The 23,401-nt window shown below is 41.6% G+C and overlaps 1 protein-coding gene across 1 annotated transcript in view; it reads right to left on the bottom strand.

The window, feature by feature from the left end:
- LOC139452714 (fibroblast growth factor 17-like) overlaps nucleotides 1-12,719 on the bottom strand; it is a 108,546-nt gene extending 95,827 nt beyond the window's left edge. Inside the window, exon 1 of the mRNA XM_071234286.1 lies at nucleotides 12,680-12,719. Coding sequence (XP_071090387.1) covers nucleotides 12,680-12,705 — 26 coding nt within the window. The 5' untranslated portion in view covers nucleotides 12,706-12,719. The remainder of the gene's footprint in view (nucleotides 1-12,679) is intronic.
- Between the last annotated feature and the right edge of the window lie 10,682 nt (nucleotides 12,720-23,401).

Raw genomic sequence — 23,401 nt, 5'->3', positions numbered from 1 at the left:
TCATCATCATCAGCAGCAGCAGCACCATGATCATCATCATCGCATGATTATCACAACCATAAGTACCAATGTCATGAGCACTACACAAGTCATCATCACCATCATTGTGAATGTCATCAGTTTCATCATCACCTTCACATCATCATCATCAGCATTCGCATCAGCATCAGTATCTAACTAAGTTCTTATATATAACAAAACAAACAAGGTGGATTTGATTGAGATGGAGTTCTATATTTAATTTCTTATGGAATATGTTCAATAAAAAAGCTCCAGGATTTTTTACTAAATGAGACAATGTTTTACGGCAAGTTGCCTTTTTGCAGTGCAGGTGTCGACGTTTGAAATGATGCCTTGCCCAAACTGAAACATTCTCTTTATCCAGATTAGGTAATCATGAACTGCCAGGCTGATATACATACATTGTAGTTAAATTTGAGTTTCAACTAGCCATGAGAGCCAAATTACCCTAGCGAAACCTCCCTTTAAATGCCGACATGATAAAAGGAATTCATCACCCACAATGTACACACTTGGCCGTGTGTTAAGTCGACAATCTACCCACAACGCTACACCGACGTCCTGGAATATTTGAACACCGTTCTACATTAAATGCAGTACATCATATAGTTGAGTTCCTCCTCGGCTAAATCTGACATAATGAAGCTAAAGATAGAATATTGAACAGCGAAACAAAACACAATCGATCTGTTATTAATATCAAGAGAGACAGGTCACATTTCTTAATATAGACAAGGCTGTGGCTGTCAAGGAGAGTTTAATTCAATCTAATCATACTCCAAATCGACTTCATGACGAAAGGTTATGTTAACATTTTCAATGTGCTAAAAGCGTCATAATCCGATACGTATTCTCGTGGATCAATGATGACTTAAGTCAACGCTGTCGCAAACTACAATTTGTTGCGATAAGTATTAAATCAATCAATCAAGACAGTTTTTAGAAAAGGGTCCGGTGTACCCATATCGGAATCGAACCCGGGTCTTCGGCGTGACGAGCGAACGCTTAAACCACTAGGCTACCCAACCGCCCCTAGTTTGATCTAGACTATGACTATATATATATGTATACTTCCAGTGGGGATGGAGTGAGCGGAGTCGCATTGATATTGAGTCGCATTTTTGGCTAGGGGTCAGCAGTCGTATTAATTTGGAGACGCATTAATTTCAAGATTTACACTTAAAGATAAAGCTGAAGCATGTTGGAGAACAATCCGTATATATATATTCCTCAGTCATGGCGCAGGACTAACGCAGGTTCATATCGTTATTTCAACGTAGTGAAGGTGTTGACATGTAGTGACGTGTTCAAATTATCCTTCCCTGAACTGTAGATATTGTAGCGGAAATCAACACTGAGCGATAAGCACTGCAAAAAACGTAGATCTAATGGTGATATGAGTGCACTCATTCTATGTGTCGGCACCGCCCAGTTTCAGCATCAACATCCAGCAGCTTCACGTGACGTCATCAGCGCGTCTTCTTAACGGAGTGACAATCATTTCATGATAAGACAAGTCTATTTTATCAGTAAAACATTGTAAGGTCTGTCGGAATTCCCCCGGATTGATGGGCTGGGTGGGAACTGTATGTGCTGACGTTAGCCGGTGTAAACAGTTTTCTTTTTAAAACAAAATATTAGGTTTATGAAAAATATAAAAAGTCGCGAATTTACAAGCTACACAAAAGATCGTTGTCGGAAAAATATATTTGTGGTACATATGAGTGCGAATACGCACAAATGTATTTACGATGAAGCTTGGCTTGTGACTTTCAGCGTGTTAAACTGAGGCATGGTATCTCAGTGGACAAGCACTATCAAACAGGCAATAGTCCGGTCTAGTACATTTAGTCACACACGCGCGCGCACGCACACACAGGCACGCACGCGTGCACGCGCATGCAGGAATTTCTCTATATACGTGCAATAAACTTGTACGTGACGTTATACCCCATTTCACCTGAAATTTGATGCTATTTCATTGTTGCGATAATTCCAAGGAGACACCAAAACGATATTTCCTGTTAAAACATATTTTGTCATACATTTATCGTAAATTAAAAAAGAAAAAAGAAAAACATGATCCATTCATTATGGATAATTATAAGTCCCTTTTAAACGACCTAAACCTGTTCCAGCCATGGTTAGTAAGGAAGTCTACATTTAAGAGCGGTAAATACGTTCATGAAACTATCGCGATACAATTGCAGTAATTGCACCGACATCACAATATTATCGCACCTAGTGTTTGCCATTGCAATACTACAAATGCCCACGACACTCCTCCCCAAAAATAATTCCCGAGTACTCACGGTAGTGACGCCGTGGTGGTGGAGTAGACAACGCATGGGTGATGATGACATACCCGATGAGACTCACCCTATCTGGAGATAAATACATTGTAGGTCAATATAAGGTCACTATCTCCCAGGCCAGATGGCAGCTTCTCAAAACACAGACATATTCACGACCAGTGACGAAACACGGCAGGCATTTATATGCCACCGACTTTTGACTATAGATACACTAAGATGACCCCTGTCCATCTGTGACGACATACACATCTCGTGATTACTGGCCGACCTTGAGATGATCACCAGTTAGACAATCGTCCCCTTGTCTAGGTCTACTCATTCAGTAGAGTAGTCACCAAAACTAAAACAATCTTTTAATGGTGTTGGACTTAAACCGTTGTTTGATCTTGGCGCGAGTAAACTTTTCTTGTAAACTTCGATAGACTTATCAATGGCGGTATCAAATGTTTTGCCCGTGTAAAACATGGAGTATGGACTAACAATCATTTATTGGTTATATTTCAAGATTTAGTTTAATACATGTCACACCGGGGTAAGGATTGTGGAAGACGTGATGTGAACGTGAGTGAGAGACTATGTTTTACGTCGCATTCAGCACATTCTAGCTACGTCACGACTGTCTGTAAATATTCGAGTTTGGGCCACACAAACAGGGAATGATAGGACTGGCGACGATCATCACTGGTCTGACCATCCTACAAGCATGCGATAATTGGGAGCTCGATGTCCACGCGATGAGATGGAATAAGGGCATGCAGCCAATGGAAGACATGGAATAAGGCCATGTAGCCTATGGAAGACATGGAAAGACGTATAACCTGTTAAAAACATGGAATAATGGTAATACTATATAACCCGTTAAAAGTATTGGAATAAGGGCGAATAGGCTGTAGTTGACATTCGCCAGGGCAGGCGTGGAAGAAGGGCGTATTGCACGTGGAAGACATAGCATGATGGCGTATATCCCGTGGAAGACAGAATAATGGCATATATCCTGTGATAGACATGGAATAATGGCTTATATCCCGTGGAAGACAGAATAATGGCGTATATCTCGTGGAAGGCATGGAATAATGGCGTATATCTCGTGAAAGACATGGAATAATGGCATATATCTCGTGAAAGACATGGAATAATGGCATATATCTCGTGAAAGACATGGAATAATGGCGTATATCTCGTGAAAGACATGGAATAATGGCATATATCTCGTGAAAGACATGGAATAATGGCATATATCTCCTGGAAGACATGGAATAATGGCATATATCTCGTGAAAGACATGGAATAATGGCATATATCTCGTGAAAGACATGGGATAATGGCATATATCCCGTGGAAGACATGGAATAATGGCATATATCTCGTGAAAGACATGGAATAATGGCGTATATCTCGTGAAAGACATGGAATAATGGCATATATCTCGTGAAAGACATGGAATAATGGCGTATATCTCGTGAAAGACATGGAATAATGGCATATATCTCGTGAAAGACATGGAATAATGGCATATATCTCGTGAAAGACATGGAATAATTGGGTATATCTCGTGAAAGACATGGAATAATGGCATATATCTGGTGAAAGACATGGAATAATGGCATATATCTCGTGAAAGACATGGAATAATGGCGTAGATCTCGTGAAAGACATGGAATAATGGCGTATATCTCGTGAAAGACATGGAATAATGGCATATATCTGATGAAAGACATGGAATAATGGCGTGTATCTCGAGAAAAACATGGAATAATGGCGTATATCCCGTGGAAGACAGTATAATGGCGTATATCTCGTGGAAGACATGGAATAATGGCGTATATCTCGTGAAAGACATGGAATAATGGCGTATATCCCGTGGAAGACAGAATAATGGCGTATATCCCGTGGAAGACATGGAATAATGGCTTATATCCTGTGATAGACAAGGAATAATGGCGTATATCTCGTGAAAGACATGGAATAATGGCGTATATCTCGTGGAAGACATGGAATAATGGCGTAGATCTCGTGGAAGACAAGGAACAATGTCGTAGATCTCGTGGAAGACATGGAATAATGGTGTATATCCCGTGGAAGTCATGGAATAGTGGCATATATCCCGTGGAAGTCATGGAGTATAAGGGCCCATTGCGTTTGAAAGAGAAGGAATAAATAGAGCATATTTCATGTGTTGAGTGAAATACCATGTTTTCTCTCATCGAGGGACGCCGTCACGAGATGAGAGAAAACATGATATTTCACTCGACACGGGATATCCTATTTATTATTAACTTTTTGTGTAGTTGTCTACCGGAAAGGAATGTTCCCTACCTGACACACAGGGAGGGTTCACCAGCCCTTGTACATGTATTTGCGACTTAAAAAGTAGTTTGAATTCGTATTTGCAACATCTTTAAAAAATATAAACAATAGTACGAAAAAATATCTAGGGTCACGAAAATTCTTTGTCATATATTGAGATATGATTATATACAAAATCACCTTTAACAAAACAAATTCTTGAAGAAGAATACACGCTGTTCAAGTAACAAAAATGGCGCTTTGCGATCTCGATTGACGAGTTAAATGAAAAATGTACAGTTTATAACGAAACATTTTCGAGAGAATAACAAACGCAAAGAAGTGATATAAACTCCATAAATGACAATCTGTCATTATTTTGCCTTGTCAATGTGGAACTAACGTAAAATGGACGTCAACACTTTGTGTACGGGCGAGACACTTACGATAAAGGGAGACAATTGAAGGGGAGGTCACTCTTGTATGACAATAATTCCGTCAAAGTGTTATGTTCACTGCAGTGAAATATCAAGTGTTCTGTTTACTGCAATGAAAAAATCACTTTTCTCATCTTCAGAAAACTGCCATTGGAAGACATAGAACAATAGCGTTTTAACCGTGGAAGACATGGAATATTGTGATGATAACTTAAAGGACAGTATTGAATAATGACATATAATATATTGTAAATAATGGAATCACATCATATTAACTGTGGAAAACAAGGAATTAAAGCGTATAATCTATTTGCCAACTAACACATTTGAAGAAAACAGTACATATTTCAAGTATACGTCCAGATGTAATTTTGATCAACAATCTTGACTCCATTCAAAAAACAAAATTTTAAATCTAGGATGGCAATTCAGAGGGGGGGGGGGGGGCCTTATTTGGTTCAAGGGTATTGATACATTTTGAAGAAATTTAATGAGTTTACGGTACCAAGTAAGTTAAGGGAATCCCTTTGAACTCCTACTTTTGAAATATGACCGCTCTGCGAGTCTTACCAATGGTCGATGTTAGGAAATACTTAACATCACAACAACGTCATGCGACACCAACTAAAGAGAAAAAATGGCATTAAACACATGTAGGCGTGGCACAACGTGAACCAGAACATCTAATCACAGCAAGGCTGTATTTTTAAATGTTACAAACCCAGCTAGTTAAACGATATGGCATTGACATGTTTTGAAAGTCTAGCCCTCAATTCAGAATCGTTCCTCGCAACTCCATGCAGTGAAGAAAAACAAGGCTGTGTGCGGAGTGTACTCGCGGGTAAATAAATCTAATTGTAGACGAACGCGCATGTGGTTATATGCAGTGCTGTACACTTAATACAGCGCCACGCTGTGTTACACTTGGTGTTGATATTGATAGTACGAGAATCGAGGCTGCAGCGATGTTTCTGCGTGTAAACAAGCTATTGTAGAACATAGGACACCTGTAGACACAACAATACGGCAAACGGGATGGCATATACAACTCAACGTTTAGAAGGGATACCGAGATATTTCAGGCCCTTACGGAACCGAGACCTGGATGAGGTGAAATTGTGTTTAACGTCGCTTTCAAGATTATTGCACTTATATAGCGACGTGCATGCATATGTGCGTGCGTGAGTGAGTGAGTGCGTGCATGTGTGTGTGTGTGTGTGTGTGGTTGTATTAGTCCGGACTAATGCAGAGTTTATAGTGCTAGCCCAGTGAGATATGATGACACAGTTTAACATGAATGACGCACTCAGACCCTGTATACTGACTCCGAGCCGACCATTCCTGTTTTAGCCCCTTAATGCATGGCACCAGGCAGGGTAACAACAAATACATCTGTTCACGTCTTTTGGTATGACGTGGCCGGGGATCGAACTCCGGACCTTTCGCTCCGAAGCGGAACCCAGAGGAACAGAAAAATGACGTATAGCTTGTGGGAGACATGGAGTAAGGGCATACAACCCGTAAAGACTTTGATTAAGTTATTGTAAATAATAATAAGTTATTATGTTCACCAGGACATTCGAAATATCTGCGACAAGAGTTGAGTATCATACCATACATCGCCTCAAGTGGTCTCGCCATTCGCAAGCAGCGGACACAAAAGAATTGGATTTGGGCGCGTTTCATAAAGCCTACTCGTGGGTATGGTGGCACTCTACAGACGTCGGGGAGAGGGTGTTGTAAGGGTGGGGTGGAGTGGGGAGACAGTATCTTGTTATACGACTGACATGAACCTTGCAACGTTATACAGCGCATCTCGTCTGGCCCCCTGGTGTCTGGGGTCAGGCAAACCGGTGGTTGATATCATGATCTTCGGGTTATGATACGCAATCAACCAAGTCACACCACCTGATCACCATTTTACTTGTCTTTTACGACTAGCATTGGGTACGGAGGACTTTTTCTGACCCGGCAGCCCCACGCGTCTATCACAGTGAGTGAGTGAGTGGGTGTGGTTTTACGCAGCTTTTAGCAATATTCCAGCAATATCACGGCGGGGGACACCAGATATAGGCTTCACACATTGTACCCATGCCGGGAATCGAACCCGGGTTTTCGGCGTGACGAGCGAACGCTTTAACCACCAGGCTACCCGACCACCCCCAGGTCTATCACAATACAAATGGACAGAACCCGTTCACTTATTAAGTTATTCAGAAATATTTTTATGCAGATATTTTAGTAGTCACGATTAGCGGGTTTCATTGTGTTTAGAAGGAAGTCAAGTGAATTTAAATCTCACTCTCAGCTCCATGGGGAGAGTACACAACCGAAACCCCCTGTTTGACAAGGTTCGTCTTCCTGTATGATAGACTTATTCGTAACACGCCTGTACAATGACGAGATATTAAAAGGGAAATTTACTAAAGGTACTGGCGAACAGAGTTTAAAACAAGCACTATTCACAGCCTTCCCAACTCAGTGTATGATGCCACCACCTCATCAGACATACAATAACTATGTATCACTAGCCCTGTGATTTCGGATGTCTCATTTACCAGTTAGCATTCCCTTTGTCTTGTAACAATAATTAACTGTAATTACACAATTCCCCGTCTGTTTGGACCCTGGTCTTCGTCTTAGCAGGGCCATCTATCATAAAGACACGAGGCGCGCTCTCTGGGGCCATCTTCCAACATATTGTTTGTGTCACAGCCCTACTATCTGTTCGGTAATCACAAAAAATGTGATCCTAGCTTGTCTTCTTCGACCTTTTCTCTTATCTGGCCTTCTTTAATGCTGTGATTTGTGCCGGGAATGTCTAAACTTGCCGTGGCCTTGAAGCCTTCCCGTATTGACCTAAGCCATACCGAAACTAGATGTCCGATAAGTGATATACTTACATTAATAAATCTCATTGTTAACTGTAATCAAAAGACAAATATGGGTCTGAAATGGGATTTTTCTTTTGCCCTTTTAATAAAAAGAATCATGTCTGTTTAGTTGCTAGTGAGTGTGAGCTTTGCCTGGAGAGTTTAGACAAGAACACAACGCAGGCTAAAAGAACGGAATCGCATGGTGTTAATAAGACTATCTGTATCAATGCAAATGACATATGGTATCCACACAAATACAAATCTTTAGAACTAATAAATAGCAAAATTAATTTAGTTGACTCAGATAAAGGTCCAAGTGACACTGTCGAATTAAACAAATGCCCGGACTATGTAATCCTGGAGAGGTTGTAATGTCCCTCTGAAAATTACGATCACATATTTTAGGAAATCTAGCCATTTAGCATGAAGAAACCGTTATCTGTTATTGGTTGCAGTAGTGAGAAGGTGCAACCGTCTGGTGGAGATGAAATTATGTGAGCTTCCTAGCGGAACTCCGCTTGAACGGAATCTCCACAATCCGTGTAATAACTGTCACGAACGTCTACCTATAAAGAACTCTCGTTAATCCATATTTGGTTAATCCGAACACTTTAACGAGGACGGTACCGTGTGGTATACCGGGGTTCAATTACACGGTCAATTAAACATGTTTAAATGTTACGTAAACATTCTTTTCTTTTTTACTCAGAAACAACAATTTATGGATAACAACTTTCATTCGTTCATACCGAAAAGTCGCTATAATAGTAACACTATATGAACGAAGTACTTATCCATTAGTTTCTACCTTGTCATCCGTCAACGTCTAAGAGTGTCTATCAAACAAGTCATCCTTATTACTCTTTGATCAAAGATAGTGATGTCTAACTTAAATAGGCTCATTTGATCAGACTTAAATCATTTGAACGTCACGGGTGACCCAATCGTCTAAATGTGATATGCAGAGTTGCGTCCCTTAGGCGTGCCAGAATCTGATATTCACTGATTCTTGGTACATCAGCACCGTGTCGGAGTGTTTTTCACCAAAGAGGTAAACTCCTAAAACATGCATGACTTCGATCTTTCCTCTAACAATAAGGTGGCGTTCGTGACAACAACGAAATTCATGGTAACGTTCCATAATGATAAAACTGATTTAAGCTCAATCTTTTCCGTCCATTTGTTCTTATTCACGCGCGAATAGTGCATTGTCCGTAGCAGTAGTTTACTCACGTGCCAGGTGGGGTGGGGATGAGGGCGCTCCCCCCAGAATGGGTCTGTCCCGACAGCATAGAAATCTCGGCCTTGACACAATACACAAACGTACATCAGCTGAAGATAGTACGACGTTTACCAGAACTCCGGAGTAGAACGCGGAGGGGCTTGCGCACAACCTCAACAACTTAGCAACTTTCTCAGTCCCCTCCCTTTTGAAATGACATGTGTGGCATAGTTATCATAAATCGATCAGGTCTGCAACTTTACATTTCGTATTGAGTTAGGTGTAGCTTCATTTGGCTTAACCTCAGTGTTGGTTTCTATATTTAGTAAACAGTTTTGAAAAGCTTCCGAGTCATCAGTCAGCTGATGGGGCTGATGGGAACGCCGGACATACGTCATCAATGGGCACATTTCCGGTTAAGGTAGCATCAAAAAGGCCTTATAGTAAATTGATAAAACGATCTGCTAGTGTGAGTGGCGAAAATGCTGTCTATGACGGGAACAAAAGACCCGAGTTTGTGTGGGTGGTGGTGGCGGTCGCTACATATCAAAGCCATGTATCGGAGTGAAGCGCTTGGTCCCATCCCCCATCGTATTGATCCGTTCTTCTCTAAAGCGTTGATCCACCGTCCATGGTAATAGCGCCCACTGCTACACGCCAACATCACGGGGACGATGGGAGGGGTAGGTTCGTCGTTGACCAACCACAAGTGCTCGAAAGGTCACGACATTGTCAGGATAACCACTACAAGCAGCAACAGTTCATGATCAATCACATGAAAGTTGACGAATCAATGATGGCTCATCGGCTTAATATAATATTGTTGTATTTATAGACCCAGCCTCAGTGCACTGATGAACTTATAATAGCAGATCGACGTTTAGTTATAGACAGTTAAATACCACTAATCTCCAACCAAACAAACTTTGTATTGCGATGCTGCACCGACTTTTACTCGACAACGATGAACGGATATTCTAGCAGTGATAGCGTTTGACAAATAACTACCAATATTCTCTACATGTCATTTCAATGTCTCGTCATGTTTATTTATTCACTGGCAATGTTCGCTTACCTGTTGTGGTAACAAAACATGACATTTACCTTCGCGTATTTGTTAAGTAGGGATTTATTTAAAGGAGCGAGTTCAGTTCAAAATTCATTTACACGTCCACTCGTGTAGATACCAATGTATCCATAACTAAACTTTTGATGCTCTAAAGATGCTTCTGTTTTGCTTTATATTGGAATATAATCTACGCCGTTAGACTTTCTGCTCACTTCACTGATTCACAACATTGGACTTATCTGACAATTTTAAATTTTTACCAATATCCAGACTTTCACGAATTTAATGGAATGAGTGAGTGAGCATTGTTTTACGCCTCTTTTAGCAGTATTCCAGTAATATGTCAGGGGACACTAGAAAAGAGCTTCCCTCATTGTACCAATTTACGGAATCGAACCCGGGTCTTCGGCGTGACGAGGGAACGCTATAACTACCCGACCGTCCTGATTTTTGTGGAAGAGTTACCTTTCCTTTCCTTTCCATAAGGCCGCCATATTTGCTTTCGAACTTCCTAACAAAAAGAAGAAGGAAACAGTCTTGGCCATTTTGAAATACGGTTCGTGGGAGACTTTATTTGTGCTGGTCTGTACCTGTTTCAAATACGTTTGTTCGGGCACGACTTAGGACACATGGCGCTGCAAATAAGCTAATTCCTTCTACCACGGATAGACAACCTACTATCATCATTCATTTCTCGCAAGAGACCCGGGAGTATTAGTGCATCTCCCTGCATCTGCATCCTTGCTCACAAACTGGAGATTTGAATCAAACACGAGTGTACACTGAAATGCACTTCATAAAACATGTCTTGCAGATAGGAAATTAAGCTTCGGTTTTCAAATTATTCTGGGCGATGTGATAATAATCGTTTATAATTAACATAAATGAGCATCTATATTTAAACCAAAAGTCCTCAAAATATCAGAACTGATAAGGAAGGTAAATACACACCTTTGAGGATGAAATTTCCCCATTAACACAATTCTGCATGTTGTGCCACCTCATTGTGATGGAACATCTCCCTTGGAGGGAAACACAGGCAGGTTTATGTTTTAGGAGATATTTAGCTATTTCTCTAAATTTCATATCAGTCTCATCTTGAGTTTGGTGTAATGGTCTCAAGCATCGTATACTGAATAAAACAGATGCAAATTGACGTACTTTGCTCCATTGATCGGGATGTAATGTTTAAGCGTGTCACTGTGTACAGCCTATAGTTACACAAATGAGCCGGGGGCACGGGTGGCCCAGTCGTCTAAGGCGCCGCGATTCGCTGTGCAGAGTTGCGTCCCTTGGGCACGCCAGAAACCTATGATTGTGGGTTCGAATCCCGGTTCGCCCCGATTATGTTTCTAGGTTTGTCAGCACCATACCCGTGCTCGTGGGTTTCACCGAAGTGGTAAACGTCTGAGACCTGCATCACTTCGGGCTTTCCTCCCACATTAAGCTGACACGCCGTGATATGACTGGAACATTGTTAAAAGCGGCGTTAAACCTAACTCACTCACTCACAAATGAGCCATGTATTAGAATTGCTCGCGCTGTGCTTTTTACTGTAAGACCGTGGAATGTCGGGGGTTTGATGTCCGACCGCGTCATACCAAACAACGGTAAAATATGGTACATTTTGCTACCCTGCCTGGATAAAAGAAAGAATTGTCGGCTCGGAGTCAGTATACTGCGTCTGAATGGTGAATCCATGCGGCATTGCGTCTTAGTGGGCTATCTGTCTGGTATCGGCGTTACTCCGGGCTAGTATCACCCCCACCCCCTCCCCCCCCACCCCTAACCAACACAGACACACACACATACACACTGACACACACTGACACACACACTGACACATGTGCATGCACGTCGCTATGCAAGTACAATAATCTTGCAAGCATCTCACATCTCTTTACGACCCGTGAAGATCCGGGATAGAATAGGTCAACCCATGCTTGCCGTAAAAGGTGACTATGCTTGTCGTAAAAGTCGACAAACGGGATCGGGTGGTGAGGCTCGCTGACTTGGTTGATGCATGTTATCGATCCCAATTGCATGGATCGATGCTCATGATATCAGTCACTGGATTGTCTGGTCAAGACTCGATGATTTACAGATCGCCGTCATATAGCTGGAATATTGCTAAGTGCGGCGTTAAACAACAAACAAACAAAAATAAATCGAAAAAGCTAGGAAATAGGACCGACAGACCGAGGATCGCAATCAGGATGAATCAGGGAATTCAGAACTGCCGAAACCCTAAATGTCCAATGTTACGTAAGAAGTAGAAGAATTCGTGATGACCTTTCTGCTCAGTTGTTTACATGCTTACAATGATGAGTGACTTTATAACGTCGCATTGTCAATATTTCATAAATATAGCGATGGGATTAAACTATTTTTAATGAGAATGCAGAGTAAAATAATACATATAATATCACAGATTCATTAGAAAACAAACTCACATTGATGTCAGCATAACATAACACATCGCACTTTAGAGTCGTCCTGGATGCTGCAACCAATGACGTGTTTTGCCGTCACGATTATGACGTCACGTACAACGACACCATGACGTTTCTGTATCTCTGATGGTTAGATATCCTGACGTACGTGCATCTCGCGCAGTGACAGTCAAGCGTACACCACACCTCCAGCCAACGCAGTGGCTATTAATGCAAGGCGCATTGTCTTCAGAAATATAGCCGTCGTTCAGGTAACCACAAATACTCCACCGCAATGTGATATAAATATGTCTTCGCAAATCCAAACATTTACAGAAACTATTTAGTTCCTAATGAAGTTGTAACAGACCCAACCCGATGATCCATTGTGTTTAGATTAGTGCCATAGAATAGCATTGATCTGTATCGGAAAATAAATTGCTATATTTTTTTCCCATCGATAGAGGTGGGCGGCTGGTTTAACAGCGTCATGGTCGCGTAAACATGGTTGTGCGATGAAGGGAACATTGTGGCCCTCGCATGGCGGATAAACGTCATCTGTACTATCTGCGTACTTGGGCCAGGAAGGGAACTTTGAGGTAAATCAGTTCCATTCTATATAGACGTTCTCTAAATGATCTTTGATTGAAGGATTTTCATGTTGCTATGCATGGGATTGGAACATTATCCTGAAGCACGAAGCTTTTCTCACAGGTTCTTCACTTTTTGGGGCAGTTTCTTTGCTTTGGGTTATTTTAAGGTTCTACGTGTATTATTTTACAAAATCTACGCGTATTTATGTGAGCGAAACAGTTTTAGTGCTCATAACCTCGAATTGGAATTATTTCAGGTTTTGATAAGGCTTAAACCCCGCCGAGAAATGATTAGTTTAGGCGTTGATGTTTTGGACAGCACTCGGGCTAATTTGACACTGACTCCTGAAATGTGTTTAGTTCGGATCTCATGGTGCCATATGCTACCATTTGATGTGGTTGGTTCACACCTTATTGCGAGACACTGAAACGTTTGTTTGTTCTGATCGAATGGAATTGTATGCTTTTCGAAGACACCATGCATGGGTCGGGCCTTATGACAAACTGAAACATGAATGGTTCACACGACATGAGGATGCGCTAAACTGAAACATGGGTGGTCCACACTAGATTAGGGCTAACTTAAACTGAAACATGGGATGTTCACGCGGGGATTTGGGAGACACCAAACTGAAACATGGGTTGTTCACGCGAAAATTAGGGCTACACTAAACAGGAACATGGGTGGTCAACACTAGATTAGGAATATACTAACCTGAAACATGGGCGGTTCACCCTCGATTAGGGCTACACTAAACTGAAACATGGGTGTTTCACACTACATTAGGGCTACACTAAACAGGAACATGGTTGGTCAACACTAGATTAGGACGATACTAACCTGAAACATGGGCGGTTCACGCTCGATTAGGGCTACACTAAACTGAAACATGGGTTGTTCACGCTCGATTAGGGCTACACTAAACTGAAACATGGGTGGTTCACGCTCGATTAGGGCTACACTAACCTGAAACATGGGTGGTTCACGCTCGATTAGGGCTACACTAAACTGAAACATGGGTGTTTCACACTACATTAGGGCTACACTAAACTGAAACATGGGTGGTTCACGCTCGATTAGGGCTACACTAAACTGAACCATGGGTGGTTCACGCTCGATTAGGGCTACACTAAACTGAAACATGGGTGTTTCACACTACATTAGGGCTACACTAAACTGAAACATGGGTGGTTCACGCTCGATTAGGGCTACACTAAACTGAAACATGGGTGTTTCACACTACATTAGGGCTACACTAAACTGAACCATGGGTGTTTCACACTACATTAGGGCTACACTAAACTGAAACATGGGTGTTTCACACTACATTAGGGCTACACTAAACTGAAACATGGGTGGTTCACGCTCGATTAGGGCTACACTAAACTGAAACATGGGTGTTTCACACTACATTAGGGCTACACTAAACTGAAACATGGGTGGTTCACGATCGATTAGGGCTACACTAAACTGAACCATGGGTGGTTCACGCTCGATTAGGGCTACACTAAACTGAAACATGGGTGGTTCACGCGCGATTAGGGCTACACTAAACTGAAACATGGGTGGTTCACACTACATTAGGCTTACTCTCAACTAAAACGTGGGTTGTTCACGCTCGATTAGGGCTACACTAAACTGAAACATGGGTGGTTCACACAACATAAGGGTTACACTAAACTGAAACATGGGTGGTTCACGCTCGATTAGGGCTGCACTTAACTTAACCATGGGTGGTTCACGCTCGATTAGGGCTACACTATACTAGATTACGGCTACACCAAACGGACACATGGGTGGTTTACACTAGATTACGGTTACACTCAACTGAAACGTGGGTGGTTCACACTACGTTAGGGATACACTAAACTGAAAATTGGTTTCTTCACACTAGATTAGGGCTAGGGTGGTCCAAAACTAGATTAGGAATATAATAAACTGAAACATGACGATATTACTCTCTTTAAACTATCATCAACATAGTATCGTCATTGCTTTTTGTGAACAATCACAACAACGATGACGTCATAATTCCCTGTAAACAATCATAACCACAGTGACGTCATTAGTCTGTAAAGAATCATAAGTGACGCCATTACTTTCTGAAAACAATCATAACCACAGTGACGTCATTACTTTCTGTAAACAATCATAACCGCGATCACGTCATTACTTTCTGTAAACAACCATAACCACGATCACGTCATTACTTTCTGTAAACAATCATAACCACAATCACGTCAGTACTTTCTGTAAACAATCATCACCACGATCACGTCATCACTTTCTGTAAACAATCATAACCACGATCACGTCATTACTTTCTGTAAACATTCATAACCACGATCACGTCATTACTTTATGTAAACAATCATCACCACGATCACGTCATTACTTTCTGTAAACAATCATAATCACGATCACGTCATTACTTACTCTAAACAATCAAACCACGATCACGTCATTACTTTCTGTAAACAATCATAACCACGATCAAGTTATTACTTTCTGTAAACAATCATAACCACGATCAAGTTTTTACTTTCTGTAAACAATCATAACCACAGTGACGTCATTTCCTTTTAACAATCATAACCACGATCAAGTTATTACTTTCTGTAAACAATCATAACCATGATCACGTCATTACTTTCTGTAAACAATCATAACAACAGAGGCGTCATTACTTACTGTAAACAATCATCACCACGATCACGTCATTACTTTCTGTAAACAATCATAACCACGATCACGTCATTACTTTCTGTAAACAATCATCACCACGATCACGTCATCACTTTCTGTAAACATTCATAACCACGATCACGTCATTACTTTCTGTAAACATTCATAACCACAGTGACGTCATTACTTTCTGTAAACAATCATAACCGTGATCACGTCATTACTTTCTGTAAACAACCACAACCACGATCACGTCATTACTTTCTGTAAACGATCATAACCACGATCACGTCATTACTTTTTGTAAACAATCATAACCACGATCACGTCATTACTTTCTGTAAACAATCATAACCACGATCACGTCATTACTTTTTGTAAACAATCATAACCACGATCACGTCATTACTTTCTGTAAACATTCATAACCACAGTGACGTCATTTCCATCTGTAAACTATCATAACCACGATCAAGTCATTACTTTCTTTAAACAATCATAACCACGATCACGTCATTACTTTCTGTAAACAGTCATAACCACGATCACGTAAATACGTCTATGAACAATCATAACCACAGTAACGTAATAACTTTAACACAAAATAACAAACTATCAAAACAGTGGAAACAACAGTGACGAAATATCATGCCTGTACAGTAACAACCTTTTCACACAATAAATGCCCGAACAGTCGTTACCACATCGACGTAATATGGTCAAATCCAATTATATCCCAACCAGTCAAACTTTGTGTAATGCATTGTACCTTTAAAAACCCCCAGATCCATTAACGTGTGGGATACAATAGCCATCCTGCTTAAGAGCATCTTCTTTTGTGCCAGTTACCGCATGCATCAAATCAGAACACGACACTTTCGGTGTATTGTAAAGCCCTATTTATGAAAGACGTCATGGTTTTGTTTTACTAAATACCAAAATGCGTCACACAAATGACAACTACTGAGCGATCCGATGCCAAAATTCGCACCGCACGATGTCAATAATTGTCAACAATTCATCTATGCGACTGAAATCTATATCCCTCTTAAGCCCGCAATTTCGCAAATATGCAAGTACTAGTGTTTCTTAGGCTCGTATATTTCACCGACCTCCCGCGAATACCCACTCCAATACAGGAGGGGCCCAACACACCCATCTAAGACTCAAGTCGACACCCAATGTCGATTCCCACCGCCCGTAAATCCGTTGGGTTCGCAAGGTTAAGCTATGTAGACTTGTGTAGCCATACAAACAGTATCTGCTGGGTCTCAATACGTGAGATCTGATGTCACCAAGGTATTTGCGCCTGGTCTCTCTGCACAGTGCTTAATGTGATTGTGTCATCCTTACAACACGATGAATAGCCCCACATTGCAAGCGGTGTCGCCGTGTTCTCCGCCATGCTGTCGAGACGCCGTAGAGGATGTTGACGCTAGATGGGGGGCGGGGGTCAGCGCGAAGAACGCTCGGAAGGGCACAGGCCATCCTGATATCGCCAACATCGGGAACGGGGTATATCTCACTTCAATGGAAGGTCAATGCTATCAACATGTTCGGAGATTGTATGAGAGTTCGAGGCAGTTGAAGACAATAACTTGAAAATCAGGCTATGTTTATGCATGTCATACATGCGCCCTGCAGTCAGGGGAGAAATGGTCCCCCGCACTGAAAAGCACTGTGTATAGGAGCGAATAAAGGCTGCAAAACCGGTGGTAATAGATATCAAATGAGGCTAATACAGATGGCTATTGAATGGCGCCGGAGGCTTACCGGCGCTGCTGAAAAAATATTGAAGGAGTCAATATGATTACACGTCCGCCTAAACGTCACATAAAGTGTATGCACTGCACACCTGACGAATCTATAAAGGTTACGCAAATTATTCTTAAATGACTTATACCACAATGTACAAAAGAAATTAAGTTTTTGAAATGTCATAGCATCGCAGGTATTGGATGAAGCCCATTGATGAGCTACACCAATTAAAGTAAACTACAGTTATAACGAACTCGCTTATAACGAACTGACGGATATAACGAACTTACTTTTTTGGTCCAGACTATTTGCTGTAGTTTTGCTGTATATATGCTTATAACGAACTACGGTTATAACGAACTAAAATCAGTAGTCCCTTTGAGTTCGTTATAACCGTACTTTACTGTAGATAATATCATGACGCCTTTACAATACATTTAGTGAGTTGCCGGTCGGAATTATTCGTTACTAACTACATTTTTCTACATTAACTAAATTACTCAAAAGAGTGAGTGAGTGAGTATGGTTTTACGCCGCGTTAAAAATATTCCAGCGATATCACGGCATGGGACACCAGAAATGGGCTTCACACATTGTACCCATGTGGGGAAACGAACCCGGGTCTTCGGCGTGACGGGCGATCGCATTAACCACCAGACTACCCTACTGCCCTTACTCAAAAGAATATGGAGAACCCCTGATTGTGTTCATATGACTATAGGGGCCATTAGGTGGCCAAGTCATCTAAGGCAATATTTCGCTGTGCAGAATTCGTCCCTTTGGCACGTCAGAAACCTATGATTCTGGGTTCGACTCCCGGTTCGCCGTGATTAGGTTTCTAGGTTTGTCAGCACCCTTAACGTCGAAGACCTGCACCACTTCTGGCTTACCTCCCAGAACGAGCTGATATAACAGGAAAAGTGTTTATATCGGCGTTAAATACAACTAGCACTCGTATGGCTATAGTTAATCTATCTTATAGTTATGACTGTCACACACACACACACACACACACACACACACACACACACACACCACCCCCACCACCACCACCACCCAAACAAACAAAAAAACACACTTAATACTGTCGTCATACAAATATGGTTTCAGAAAGGAGACCAAGTCAAAGCCAACTGTCTAAAATCTGTGTTCAAGGCCAAATTCTAGGACCGGAAGTCTACTCCCACTAGAAACGACCGGACCATACGTGACCCGACAAGAGCCGGCGGGCCCGACCGGACCCAGCCGGATAAATGAGGATTCAACGTACGTGTACGCGACAGGTTGAGAAATTGGTTCAGTTAAGGACGCATCAATTTGATTTTCCTGCGTGTGTGTGGATTTAAAAAAACCATGAACAAGCCCCTGTTTTACTAATATTTGTTTACATATCTAGGAATACAGTTAATGTGCCCTTAGCTTGAAGACAATATTAAAGGTCCAAAGAATACAATTCTTCATTTTAATTTACTTAAAATAACATTAATTGTGCATCGGAAAGTCTTCGAAAAAAATAATTGAGCTTCCAAACATTACCAAAATAACCAAAAATCTTAACTCAACCCCTCCCACCACCACCACACACACTCTGAAAAATCAAATCGTTGCTCCCGTCATCAGACCCAACAATAAATATTTCCACTGTAGCGAGAGTATCTTTCATATGCATCATTGCTACCCACAGTCGCTTGCGGTATGCAGCAACTTTGTGATAAATCTGTTCGTGAAAAAAGGGTTTATGTTTCCCCAACATCTAAAGTTAAACAGATAATTAACATATCATCTGGTGCGCCTGATTGGCAATGAGAGTGTTTAGTGATGTAGATACGCTCGGTATGCTGCGCTACAGCTAAGTCATCTTGTTCCTTGACGTTCTGATTGAGATTCAATATGCCTCTTTCATTCAGAAAACACAGCTAGCTGGAGACCATCTTGGGTGTTCGCTGTCTGAATGTGTGAGTAACCATCTACGTTTTTTCTGTCGTAATTTGTGTTCAATTTGTCGCCAAGCCAACAGGCATCCACTGGATGGGTTTTTGCCCACGTGAGAGAGTCTGAGATAGTGTAGGGCGCATTAAGCATATGCGTGGACGAGAAATACATGAATGAATACACCTCAACATGCTGATGGTGGGAGGACACGCCGAACTCTGTCGGGGTACTGACATCGTTAAAAACAGGTGGAAGCAAACGTAATTTACTCGAGGCCGATACTGGCGTTAAATGTCAAAGCGAGACCGTCGTTCCCAGCATACATATGCTAGAACTTGTTTCGAGTTTCGTGTACAAATTTGATGAGGTAAGGAGTTTCTTATAGACCTGAAATACGTTCTGGAACTGTGTATCTTAAACCAACGACTACCGTTTTGCATTAGCAGCATGAGGTCATACAGGTGGGTGTTTAATGGAGTTTAACGTCTCGTTCAAGATTATTGCACCTATATAGCGTCGCCCATGCATATATATGTGTGTGGTTGCTTGTTTTAAAGCAGGTTTTAAAGAGCTTGTTAACTGATATACCAAACGGCAGTTTAAACAGTATACTGACACTGAGCCGACTAGTCCTTGTTTTTGCCCCTTAATGTCGAGCGACAGCCAGGGTAAAAAAAAGTACCACATTTTAACATGTTTTGGTATGACGCGGCCGGGGATAGAACCACAGACATTCCGCTCTCGGACAGACGCTCTATCCACTCAAAACAGACGTGGGAGCCGTGAAGCTAATGGGTGACTATGCTAGGGTATATACGCTGTCCTAGCTAGTTTGATTCAGGTAGAGTGAGTGAGTGAGTATGGTTTTACGCCGCTTTTAGCAATATTCCAGCAACATCAACTCTGGTCTTCAGCGTGACGAGCTAACGCTTTAACCACTAGGCTACCCTACCGCCAAGTAGAGTATTATGTTGTTTGCACACTTTATGAATTATATCAATTCATATTAAATTAAAATCCTTATTACACAGAGTCTCAGTTTCACACAGGGCACATCACCTGGAAATAGGTATCAGTCCATGGAATATATATTTTAGGAATGGTGCCAAGGTCTGTATAATGGTTTCGTAATCTTAATGGCATTTTACACTACTCTGTACAAAACTGAAATTACAGCATCTGACATAAGTGATTGTTGTTTAACGCCGCACTCCGCAACCTTCCAGCTATATGAAGACGGCTTGTAAATCATCGACTCACGATCCGACAATCCAGTGATTAATATTGTCAGCGTTATTCCACGCCTCGGGTACGATGACAAACAATCAACTTAGTCATTGAGTCTGCCACCCGATCCATTTGGTCGCCTGTTACGACCAACAATGCTAAAGAATGATTCTAACCCGGAATCCCCTCTGAAGTCACAATGGTGAGTCGGGTTTAACACCGCCCTCAACAACTCACGTGAAAGTAATAAGATAGAGGTGTATCATATTGATTAGACCCCCGAGCACACTGATGGTGCAGCCAAACAAAGGAGTATAACCTGAGATTCGAACCCAGGTTCAGCGGATCCTGCAGGGCTAATGGGGCTGTGGCGCCTTGTGGAGCCTCAGTCCACTGAGCACCCATGCGCCAAACCTCAGGTTAAAGGGCAAGTTCACACGGAAATGAACCTTTTTTTCTTGTACTTTTTCCACATTAAAAGTGTTAACATAGAAGTGTCATAGACAAAAATATAAAAACATCATATTTAATTAACATATTTTTTGCACTAAAACGATTTATATTTTTCACATTTACCAAGTGTTCTATTTCCATAACAAAAACACCATGGCTTATGTCCCTTGTAATATGACGTCATTGGTGCCAATTGATAAACATTATGACGTCATCATGCTTTGTTAGAGCCGCTTCACGTGGTGTAGGTACAGTTTTGTGATTCTAGCATCTCAGATGCCAGCCAGAATTGTGTTATGCTGAGTCACCACTGCGCCGCAGTGTGTCGTAGACCATGTTGTTTTACCGCAAACTGGTCCTTGATATCTTTTGCGTTGAGAATAGACAGGGACCCAGTTGAATTGGCACCAATTACGTCATAATCTAAGGGGGATAACTCAGGCCTATTTCGCTCGTAAAACGAAGGCCTCATAACGGCATATCACTTTCACACTATTGTGAGCTTCCTACTTTCACTGTGAAAAAAAATGAGTGTATATTTTCAAACACAGATACTAACTAATTCTAAAATTGCGTTTTGTTTAGAAAAAGAAAGAAAGTGATTTTTGCGTGTACACTTCCCCTTTAAGGATTTGTTTATGAGAACACTTTTTGAATCTGTGTGACAGTGACTCAAGTACATGCACCACATGTGGTGTCTCGTTTGGCAAGCGACTTTGTTCGAAATGTGCCTCTGTTCATCCAGCAGTGAATGGGTACCCGGTAGGATGAGATGTTGGTTGTTAACCTTCTCGCCTCGGGGCAGCATGGGTTGTATACTCCCCAGGGAGCTAAGAATGAAAATCGCGTGCAAACCGATCCATGAATCGGTGTAATAATAGTGTAGCGTTATGAGCATCCACTTGGTGAATAGAACATGACGACACAGAAACAGAAACATATCCAATAACCAGAACTACAATTGTTACATAATGTATGGTTATAATGGGTGTTAAACTGTTTGGCTTGGCTCACGTGGGTGTTCATGGTATCAACCACTGGTTAGTCTGAACCAAACTCGACCGTGTAGAAAACAAAGCCTCACTGACATCGGCCCTATACTTTTGTGAAACCCATGAATACGGACATTGACCTGACAACTCAAGGATGATAATCGGAGTGAATCTTGGATTCGAACCTCTGACCAGCAAACCCTGAGACGGTCTAATACAAGCGAAGGGATGTGTTATAAGCTTAAACGCGGAATTCTGTATCGGTTTTTGGATAGTTGGATAGCAACTTCTTTTGTCACGATGTTTCACAGCTACTTCTTGCTCCTTCGCCTGATGAAGGACAAAGACCAAGACTAAAAGAAGTAGCTATCCATAAAAAGTGTCAGGTATTTATGTTCTTCCAACTTCTAAATGCCTATCAAAGACTTGTTATATTCAGTTTACGAGGATGTAGAGTGATGTAGCACTGATGTCTCTGACCGCCTCCGTGGTCTAGTGGTAGAGCGTCCGCCCGGAGAGCGGAAGGTCCGGGGTTCGATCCCCGGCCGCGTCATACGAAAAGACGTTAAAAGATGGTACTTGTTGTTACCCTGTCAGGCGCTCGGCATTAAGGGGTTAAAGCAAGGACTGGTCGGCTCGGAGTCAGTATACTGTGTCTGAGTGGGGTATTCATGTTAAACTGCGGCATGGTATCTCAGTGTGCTAGCACTATAGATCGGCATCAGTCCGGTCTAGTACAAGCAGCCACACACACGTGCATGCACGTCGCTATATAAGTGCAATAATCTTGGACGCGACGTTAAGCCCAATTTCACCTCACTGATGTCTCTAAAGCCTCAGTATCAACAATAAAGCTTGTAACTTTCTTGGTCAATATAAGTAATATAAACAAAAACAGCGTCTGTCTGCAACAGATTTCTCATGTAAAAGGGCTGTATCATAATCATAATATGAAAATACACAGCTGTAGATAATGTTAATTTTACTTACCTGAAACATATCCTCAGTAATCTGTGATTAACACACCTGTCAGGTGTAACCTCAGTTGCTATACCTTCATCAGCAGCTAGACGTTCTAGTGACATGATATATGGTCAACATT

Source organism: Haliotis cracherodii, unplaced genomic scaffold (assembly GCF_022045235.1).
Source record: "Haliotis cracherodii isolate W230 unplaced genomic scaffold, xgHalCrac1.p SCAF_9, whole genome shotgun sequence".
NCBI lineage: Eukaryota > Metazoa > Mollusca > Gastropoda > Lepetellida > Haliotidae > Haliotis > Haliotis cracherodii.
The sequence above is the reverse complement of the archived record's forward strand: the minus strand, read 5'-3'. Positions and strand labels throughout refer to the sequence as shown.